The 10998-nt window shown below is 40.5% G+C and overlaps 1 protein-coding gene across 1 annotated transcript in view; it reads right to left on the bottom strand.

The window, feature by feature from the left end:
• Window positions 1-930: 930 nt before the first annotated feature.
• The window catches only part of spon1b (spondin 1b), a 112808-nt gene continuing 102740 nt past the window's right edge, over window positions 931-10998 (bottom strand). Inside the window, exons 13-16 of the mRNA XM_005928359.3 lie at window positions 9773-9940; window positions 9469-9627; window positions 4186-4383; window positions 931-3464 (exon numbers count right to left, since the gene is read on the bottom strand). Coding sequence (XP_005928421.1) covers window positions 3310-3464; window positions 4186-4383; window positions 9469-9627; window positions 9773-9940 — 680 coding nt within the window. The 3' untranslated portion in view covers window positions 931-3309. The remainder of the gene's footprint in view (window positions 3465-4185; window positions 4384-9468; window positions 9628-9772; window positions 9941-10998) is intronic.

Raw genomic sequence — 10998 nt, 5'->3', positions numbered from 1 at the left:
CCAGGACTCCGGGCAGTGTTTTGCTGGGAAACACTGGGTCCTGCCATCCATGTGGATGTTACTTTGGCACATACCACCACGTATAATCAAAGGATTTTTGCGCACCATGTACATCCTTTCATGGAGAAGGTATTCGTTGATGGCTGTGGCCTCTTTCAGCATTATAATGCGCCTTGCCACAAAGCAAAAGTGTATCAGGAGGAGAACTACAAGTTTGAGGTGTTGACAACATATTCTCCAGGCCAGTCAGTCCAACTGAGCATCTGTGGGATGTGCTGGACAAACAAGTCAGATTCATAATGGCCCCAGCTCGCAACTAACACAACTTTGTTGGAAATATCTTGGTGCCAGATACCACAGCACACCTTCAGGGGTCTAAAGAAGTCCAGGGCTCCACAGGCTGGAAATGTTTTGGCAGCAAAAGAGGAATTAGCACAATATTAGGCAGATGGTCATAATGTTATGCCTCATGGATGCAATAACTACTGTTATTATTGCTATTTATTTATATAACTTTTAACATTATTTAACATTAAACAGTGGTATGATAACTAATATCCACTTACCAGTAGTATTGTTAAAATATGTCATTTTCTTATCATGAATTAAAAGAATAATAAATTGGAGTTTTGCAATGTTTCACTACTGATCAGCAAGTTTGTTCTCATCCTTAAGGCATTTAAATACAGCAAATATAGTTTAAGTTAGATCAATTTTGTAGTATTGTAGTCATCACTTAGCACTTTATACAAGACCTAATATTAGTTATCAAGGAACTATTTATTAGCGGTGGTTATTATAAAGTTGTATGTGTTTCTTTTTTTATTTGAAGGACAATATTGCATCTTCACTTGTCACCTTGCTGTCATTGTTGGTTCTTACACAACATGCTGAAGGAAGAGCTTCATTAGTGCAATGACACCATGACTCTCACATTTACCATTTTTTTTATTGTAAAGGTGGTTTCTTACAAAAGAGTCACATGGTACAGACATAAAGAAACAAAAGAAAGAGCCCTGTAAATAAAAGAAAGTGACTTCAGAGAAAACATCTACAGAAAACACACCTTTGTGTTGACATTCTTATAAAAAAAATGCAACAAAATCTGCTAAGTAATGCAAAAAAAAAAAAAAAAAAAAAAATCCCCAAAAGATTTTACAGATCGATTTTATCTTCACAAAGCGCAGTAAAAACAATACATGGGAAAAATGTGTTGTAACCAAGGTCCCAGTAACAGTCTGCTGTACATTGATCTATCCTACAGGTTTGAATACTGTAGAAACTTCTATATCCTCTACAGTACATATGCCTTTTACAGCCAGCAGATGTGTAAGATGTCTAAGACACTTCTAAGGCTCCGTCTGAACAAAGCAGATACAGTCATTTCGCTAGTGTTTTACGACCGCAACTACAGCTGATAAAGCGTGATGTCTAAATAAAACATAATCATCTCTGAACATGCTAAAATAAACTCTTCTGACAGAATGAGAGCTGTCGCAGGCTTGATGCTACATCAGCTGAAATGACAGATAAACAGCAGTACAGTATATAAAGACTCATTTTAACAGTATAAAACATCTCCACTGAAATGGTCTGTTCATAAGGAAAGTGGTTTTTAGTAATTACATAGCAGTGTCATTTATATGTGTTGGTTAGATAGTGAATGTACGTATATCCTCAGATTTTTAGAGACTTCTGTGTTACCATCTATGTCTTGCAAAAAAAAAGAAGAAGAAGATTTTCACAGTTAGTTTGCAGTCAATTATTCAATCCGTGGGATTTTTTTCTCACTAGAACCGAAGCTCATTTTTAAAGCAGTGGGTAATACATCCTAAAAATGTTTCTGTTTCCATTATCTGACGTTAAGTTTATTTCATACAACAATAACACTGGAGTAGCACATTAACATTTTGAGAAACAGGCTTCTTTTACACTGATCCAATTGTGTTGGATGTATAAACTCATCCTCTGATATTTGTGAGAACCAACTTAGTTTGTTTAGCCTGAAGTCTGAAAGCAAGGGGAAGACTTATCCTGGCTCTGCAATGCAATTGCTGTTTCACTGTCACCCTTACAGTGACTGCACATGTCCAAAAAATAGCCCTTCACAGAGCCCAGTGGAAACTGGTGTGCACTAAACATTTTACATAATGAGTGATGCGTCATTGAACTAGACACACTAGAAGATGGATTTTGTGCTTTTTGAACAGAGCCACTCAGTGCGTTTTCTCATTGTCTTTTATGTAGTTTTCATTTTCCCTCAGCCAACCAGGTAGAAGTTGCATCCTTTTACCACACAAACTAAGAGTAATAATTAAACATGGCATTACTCCAGACAGATCACAACTTCACACTCGGTCACAATCCCGGCTGATTCCCTTCTATACATTCATCCATCCAGCTTCTCCACTGTCACTACAAGCTGCTTTGTGCTCTCCACCCTGCTCCTCCTGTTACCATGTGTCTGACCTTATAGTACAGATGTACTTAATATTCTTTTGAGTATAATAGCTCTCACTGAACTAATATTTTCCTGTGCAAGAAATCTTAATATTACAGTAGCACTGGATGAAACACTAAATCAAAGTAAAGTAGTATCACAGTATTATTGGCATTTAATGGTCAGATTAAAGTTGTCTGGTAGTGTTATAGGAGGCATCTTAATGGGGACAAAGCAGGTTAACATATTTCCAATACAGAGCATGTAATCCACTTAGCTAATGCTAATTTTGAATTCTCCCCAGTAGAGCCTTTACATAAACAGTACATTAAAAGTATCCAGCTTTCATTAAAATGCTCAGCTCCTGATTTTTTAGTAGCTAAATCAATGTTTTGTAGGTGCTGCAGAGGACAGGGAGATATTGGTGAAAATACACAGAAAATACTTTCCTACTAGGAGTAAACAAAACCCAACTAAAAAGTTAAAGTTTGTTGCAAAATATGTATTCGGTTACTTTAGCGTCAGGTTTCTTTCTTCTTCTTTTTTTTTGCAGGACACAGGCTTTCTCTCTAATACTTCCACTATGCTCTAAAAGGAAAATAAATCAACCCAGCTAACTAAATGTCCACAAAATCGTCACTAAAACAGCATGTCATTATGTCTTATTCTTCTTATTCCTTCCCTTTCTTAAATCCTTACTTAAATCCTCAGATTTTTCCAATAATAACCCATAATAATCCTGTACGTCTCCTCCCAGCTACATAAAAAAAAAAAAATCAATCTCTGTCACCACTGTTTTTAATGAATTCTGATTTTCATGTTTAATCCACTGCACACCTCCCTGCCTCTCTGTAGCTTAGCAGTGCCCCCTAGCATTCCCGAGCGTTACAGGCACGGATCTCCTTCCTGTCCTTACAGCCTTTGGACTTTGTTCTTTTCTTTGCCACCCTGAAACGCTCCTGGATCCCTCCCCCGCACGGTTTGGTGCACTCTGTCCAGCTAGACCACGGCTGCATCCTGCAACCTGATGGAATAAAACAGACTCTTAGTTAATAGAAAAAATTACAAGGAAAAGCAAAATATCCCGAAATTGCATGAACTTAAACATTTGTTCATTATTTCTCTTATACAGAGGCTTCGATCTCGGAAGGAGAGACAAATCCCTTCAGTTGCGTCAGGAAGGGCATCTCGTGTTTTTTAAGAGCAAAAAGAATGATCGGCCAAATCAAAACATGTGGAGCTATCTACTTTAACAGTCTCTTGTGAATAAGGGAGCAGCTGAAAGTAGCTTCACTGAACATCTCTGCTCTGTGCATTCTCATGCTTGTCTGCACTCTTGCTCGACCCTTTGCATCGACTATCTTCTGTTGTGGACATGGATGCTAAAGACTTAATGTCTGTGCGTCACATTTGTTAATGTGGTATATTTCCATATTCTATATTTCTATCAGGAAACAAATTTAGTTAAAACAGGTCACAAAATCAAACTCAGGCGATGTCATCGCGAGCCAATGTAACCTCATGGATCTGTTGATACGGTTACTCACGTCTAACTAGCTAGGTCCCACATGGAGCCATGCCACCAAAAACAAACAGCTGCAGATGGACATATCAGGGTTTGTCTAGTATCTCAGTCCTGACTTAAATTGCTTTGCTGGAATAAAACAACTAACCATCTAAAACATCGGCTCGTTAAAATGTCTAAATGCTACATGAAGCAGTTTCAACAGACTACCACGACCAACCTGGCACCTCTTCCTCCTTAATCGGTTTTCGCCGACACTTCCGGAGCTTGCACTTCTTCCTCTGGATGGTCTCAGGACAATAGCTGCCTCCAAACTGTGGCTCCACTTTGATCATACGGGTCCGAATGGTGTGTCCTTTACCACAGGTCTTGTTGCACTCTGACCACTCTGTCCACTCTGAGACCATGCAGTCGACAGCTAGATAGATGGAAGGAAAAAAGGAAGAGAAGGGGAAAAGGTAAACATGGAGGGAAAGACAGGAATAAAGGCACAAAATTTAAAAAGAGCTACTCCAGGATTGGTGAGCTCACTTGACCTTATTATCTTCTCCCTGGCGTTTACTTAGTGTGCTTTTGTCTTGACTTTGTCGGTTCATTGTTACATAGCCCTTAAATATTATTATTATACCATTTTTCTATTTCTATATCCATTTCTTTCTTGGTTTTTGCTTGGATCCTGATTCAGTGCTGTCACCAGCATGACACCATGAGTGCTGATGAACATTTACAGTTACAGCCCAGAACAAAGAGTCTGGAACAAAGAGAGTGTTGGACACCATGCTAACTGCGGACTGCGGACTATAACGGACTATAAACGACCAGCTTCTTCAATGATGAATGCAGATGCTTCACTGGCTGATGAGCTGAACACGTTTTATGCTCGCTTCGACGCCGCAGCAATTAAAACAACAAACGGCTGCGCGCGCTCGGAGTGCACCAGTGAAGAAAATGCATTCGTCATCACAGAGCATGCCGTGAGGAACACCTTCAGGAGGGTGAACACCAGGAAGGCAGCAGGACCAGATGCAATCCCTGGCCGGGTCCTTAGAGCCTGCGCTGATCAACTAGCACCGGTGTTCACGGAGATCTTCAACCTCTCCCTGGCCCAAGCTGTGGTTCCCACGTGCTTCAAACAGTCCATTATTGTCCCTGTTCCAAAGAAACAACAGCCCGCTTGCCACAATGACTACCGTCCAGTAGCACTGACTTCAATTGTGATGAAGTGTTTTGAAAGACTGATGAGAGATCACATCACTTCTTCACTTCCTGCCACCATCGACTCACTTCAGTTTGCTTACCGGACTAATCGTTCCACAGACGATGCCATATCTCACCTGCTCCACACATCCCTGAGTCACCTGGACACTGGCAGAGGGAATTATGTTAGGATGCTGTTCGTGGACTACAGTTCAGCATTCAACACAATAATTCCCTCTAAGCTTTTCACCAAGTTGACGGATCTAGGACTCAGCTCATCACTGTGTCAGTGGATCCTCAACTTCCTCACAGACAGACCCCAATCAGTGAGGGTAGGAAAACAAGTCTCCCCCTCCATCTCACTCAGCACTGGAGTGCCTCAGGGCTGTGTTTTAAGCCCCCTGCTGTACTCACTGTACACTTATGACTGTGTAGCCACATCCGACACCACCTCCATTGTCAAGTTTGCTGACGACACTGCTGTTGTGGGCCTGATCTCCGACAACATCGAGACGGCCTACCTGGAGGAGATTAGGAACCTAATTTCTAAGTTAATTTGTAAATTCTGTAGTAAACTGTAAATTGCAAATATTGTAAAACTTTTCTTCTGTCATTTAATGGTCGGGCATTGTACAGCTACAAGCATTTCACCCCCATGTCATACTGTGTATGGTTGTGTGTGTGTGACAAATAAAATTTGAATTTGAATTTGAAATTTGATAACTAAGGCTACGTTCACACTGCAGGCGAAAGCGCATCAAATCCGATTTTTTGACCCTATGCGACCCATATCCGATCATGCGTATGACAGTGTGAACGGCACAAATCCGATATTTTCAAATCCGATCTGGGTCACTTTCGTATGTGGTACTGAATCCGATACATATCCGATGTTTTAGAAAGCGACTGCTGTTTGAACGGTCATGTCGCATTAAATCCGTCTTTTACGTCACTGACACAAGACAGACGCCAATTATCAGCGCCGAGAAGACATCGCGAACGCTTCCTGGCCATCCAGTGTAGATGTCAGTGAAACTGTTGGGAAGACAACGTTGGAGAAACGTGAACATTTTATTTGTACTGTATAATCTGCAGATTCTGACAGAAATCTGCAACTATCCTTTGAAGCACCGCTCCTCTAAAACAGCAATAAGGATAATTATTAGGTTATTTACATTATTATGTAAATAACAAAATAACTTAAAGCAAAAATTGGGAAACGTAAAGTCCGAAGTCTTTATATTAAGGGCCATCAGTCAAACAATACTGTTTGCTCTGGGTCTAAACAGAGCGCGTTGTGTGTGACGTCTTCTTTTGCGCATGCGGGCCGCTTTGAGCGTTCACACTAGAGCGCGTTTGCTGTCGCATTTTATTTGTAGTGTGAACAGCAGACAAAAAAATCGGATTTGATCAAAAAATCGGAATTGAGCATTAAGACCTGCAGTGTGAACGTAGCCTTAGTATGTTTTCCTTGTTGTGGCAAAGGTTTTAGTTTCCTGGTGTTGTTATTTTGTACTTTAGTTTAATAAAAAAAACACCTATTAGTTTATTGTCTGTGTTCTGAGTCCTGCGTTTGGGTCCTACCTTTGTCAGCCACGCATCACCTAAGACATGTAAGGCTGTTTGCAAACAATTTGAAGTTCATGATTCTGCAACAAAAAACTTTATGCACAAGTGGAAAACATTCAAGACAGCCGCCAATTTGACCAGGAGGGGACATTCCCAAAAAATCCCGCTGAGGGCTACTTCTCAGAATCTACAGGCCTCAGTTAGCATGTTAACTGTTAAAGTTCATGACAGTAAAAGTAGAGAAAGACTCTACAGGTATGGCTTGTTTGAAAGGGTTACCAGGAGAAACTCTCTGTTCAGCACAGTTTCATCTGAACAAACCAGAAGAATTTCTGAAACAACATCCTTTGGACAGACAAGACCAGTGGAAGTGGAAATGTTTGGCGATATCACACAGCATCACATTTATCAAAAAGCAAACATGGCATATCAGCACAAGCGCCTCATACAAGCTCAGCATGGGGATGAAAGGGTGATGATTTGGAGTCACAGAACCTGGGCACTTTTCAGCCACTGAGCTGACCGTGAATTCGTCTGTATATCAAAGTCTTCTACAGTCAAATGTGAGAGTATCTGTCTGACAGATAAAATCTGTCCCCAAACTGGGTCATGCAGGACAATGATCCCAAGCCCAGCTGCACATCTCCAACAGAATGGCTGAAAAAGAACGGAATCAGGCTGTTGCAATGGCCCAGTCAAAGTCCAGACCTCAACCTGATTGGCTGTGCGCAAACAAATACCCGAAAACCTGAATGAACTAAGGCAATATAAAATTGGGAAACGTAAAGTCCGAAGTCTTTATATTAAGGGCCATCAGTCAAACAATACTGTTTGCTCTGGGTCTAAACAGAGCGCGTTGTGTGTGACGTCTTCTTTTGCGCATGCGGGCCGCTTTGAGCGTTCACACTAGAGCGCGTTTGCTGTCGCATTTTATTTGTAGTGTGAACAAGCAGACAAAAAAATCGGATTTGATCAAAAAATCGGAATTGAGCATTAAGACCTGCAGTGTGAACGTAGCCTAAGACTTAACTTTTGTGTCTGTTTGGATGTACATGCAACTAGTGTATTCACATTAAACAGATCAACTCCCAATGAGCATGGCAGCTGCTCACTTTTATACCAAAATTATAAAGTTAATGCAGATAAAAGATTTCTAAAAGCCAGCAGTGCATGCTATATCGTGATTGGAAATGACCAATCCAATATGGTGTTCAGTCATGTTTATGTCACACTATAGTGCTACTAGTCACATGTGGCATGTGGTCAATTTAGGTGAATGGGCTGAATTCATTTCATGCAAAGTTGCTACATCTTCAACACGACAAAACGGTTTGTGACTAATTTATCATACGAAAATTTTTTGCTGTGCTCAAAGGCAAGTGATTACTATTGTCAATTCTCTGCCAGTCCCCTGCTCTGCAAGTTTCAGCTCTTAAGCAATGACATATGACTCCACATAGTCCCCAAGTCTGAGAAAAAGTGATGGGGGCATGTTAAATAATTACTGAAATACACTGTGGGCAAGGACAATAAATCTTACTCTTTGGCTATGAAGATGGGAATGACTCTGTGCTGTGTGTGATTTATGTCTAGTAAGTGTGGCAGCGCCACTGTTTTAGTCCTGGAGGAAATCACTGACACCCTGATTAACTAGCCCCTTCTATAGTCAAACAAGAAAAGAAAAGAAAAAAAAAACGTTTTTAACACCTTTCTTAGTAATATCATTAAAGCCTGACCAAAATGTGACTTTTGAGGTTGATACCTCAGGGGGTAGGTTTTGTTTGAGCATTAGGAGGGGCACAGATGAAGTCCAGGGTCCTATCTGAGGAAATATGGAGGATGAGACTCTTATTTCCTGCATTCTTAGGGATCTTTGTAGAAAGGACACCATTATTACATATCAGCTGAAGTTGTAGTTGAAATGAAAACACAAAAAAAAATCAGGAATCAGTTCACAGTTTATCATATTGGGATCTCTTTTGCCTTAACTCCTTCTAGCATAGATTCGGTGAGCTCATCAGAACATCCAGTCTTCTATTGTCCACTTTTGGTGAGTCTGTGCAAAATAGCCTCAGTTTGTTAATATTAGCTGACAGGAGTGGCATTCGATGTGGTCTTTTGTAGCCTATTTGCTTTAAAGTTCAATGTGCTGCGAGTTTAGAGATGCTCTTCTGCATCCCATGGTTGTAACAAGTGGCTATTTTGAATTACTGTTGCCTTCCTATCAGCTTAAAGCATTCTCACCTTTCTCTTCTGACCTCTGGCATCAACAAGGCATTTTCTCACAGAGAAATGCTGCTCATCGGATATTTGGATCTCTTTTTCTCACTATTATTTGCAAACCGTAGAGATAGTTACGTGGGAAAAACCTGGTAGATCAGCAGTTTCTGAAATATAAAGTCACTTAAAGCAATGTTAGTCACCGTTTTAATGGTCAGTTTGATTTTCAGCAGGTTATCTTGACCACCTCCAAATTTCCAAATGCATTGAGCTGATGTGATCAGATATTAGCATTAATAGGTAACTAGTTACTATGTTAATATACTCTGGCTTTCTGTATTACTTTCAAATATTTAGTCTCCACTTTTCTCATGTAATCTTGTTCAGTTAATGCAAACAGGGATCGTTTAATCTTCAGCGCTCTTTTGTGTTTGGCTGGTTTTAGATGTGAGAGTGTGAGCTGTACCCGGTATCTACCTAAGAACAACAACAACAACAACAACAAAAGAGCACTTACGACACTCAGGAAGCATGCACTTCTCTGTCTGCTCCAGCTCTTCAGTGCACTCTGCAGGATCAGACTTCAGCATCCTCTGCCGTGTTCGGATCCCCCGTCCACATGTGACACTACACTCACTCCACTCCGACCAAGGCGACAGCATGCAGGGGATGGTATCTGGTTTAAGTGATACACACACGTAATTATAGTATTTGCTCATTCATTACAGTCAGCTAAAATAAAATGCAAATGAAGTGCTAATATACCAACAAATGCTCATGCAAAAAAACAACATATGACAAAACAGCAACTGTTGACTCACGGCATTCTGGCATCATGCATTTCTCCACTTCAGCTACCTCGGTCTTACACATGGATCCATCTATAGGGGGCATCTTTACCATACGCTCCCTTCTTCTCATGCCTATCCCGCAGGTGACGCTGCAGGGATCCCACTCCACCCACTCAGTCACCACGCAGCTGCTGGGTGCTGTTGGAAGGACAGAATACAAAAACCATCTCCATCCATCAGTTTCAGCTCAAAATTGAACATTTACGGCAAAAATGTATCGTTAGTTCACTTTCAGTTAATATATGTTAGTATTTTAAGCACAGTGGAATAACTACTGTGCAAATTTGACCGACCGATCAATAATAGAGGACAAGTAGGAGAAAAAACACTCTTTTTGCCTTTAAAAAAACCTAAAAAAAAAAGCCATCACTGTGATGTAAATACGATGGTTCCTACTCTGTATTTTTATAAAAAGCTTATAGATCTGCCTCTCCTTCAGTTTCCACTTAATTCTGACCATTAATAAGAAAAACTCCTTGCTCCTTTAATATGCAAATGTACTCAAGAGATAAAACAGGCTACTCTCCAAATTTACAAATACAGAGCACATGTTTTATATAAGACAGATAACCTTCCCCATCATTCACTTAGTGAATACCAGGAACAAAGCTAGAAGTCTGACGACCTTGAATAGCCATATCTGCTCAGCGTGTCTCTCATGAATTCAATAAAAACATCACAAACAAAGATGATCACAAATAGTGCAATATCGACTCCTATCAAACTACAAAGAAGCAACAGACACTACGGCAATGAAGCCACTGGCATGGATAGTGTAACAAGACTCAGGCACAAAAGGCATCCATGTGGGTCAGTTAGCTCATAACCTCTGTTGCTATTACTGTTTATCAAGTTACACACTCTTCAGCCACACTACAGGGGGAATTATAAAAAGCTTCGTCTGTCTGTTGACTTCAGAGATCTGAGCCAGTCAGACTCCTCCTAGACTACAAAACACATCATTTTTACTTTTTACTACTTCTAAAACCTGTTTTTATGTAAAAATGTAAGTGACTTTACTTATGTTATTACATTTGTAACCCAAAGTGAGAGTTGGAGAACATTTCTTGGTGTATAAAGTAGGTGTAATGCAACCACTGACATCCCCCAGGTGATCTGGAGGTGTTGGTGAGGAGAGGGAGTCTGGCATCTCTGCTTAGAACGCTGCCCCATGACCTAGTCCTGGATTTGCAGTA

Source organism: Haplochromis burtoni, unplaced genomic scaffold (genome assembly GCF_018398535.1).
Source record: "Haplochromis burtoni strain Fernald_Lab_line unplaced genomic scaffold, NCSU_Asbu1 Contig_112, whole genome shotgun sequence".
NCBI classification, from domain to species: Eukaryota; Metazoa; Chordata; class Actinopteri; order Cichliformes; family Cichlidae; genus Haplochromis; species Haplochromis burtoni.
This window is presented reverse-complemented; position numbering and strand designations above follow the sequence as displayed.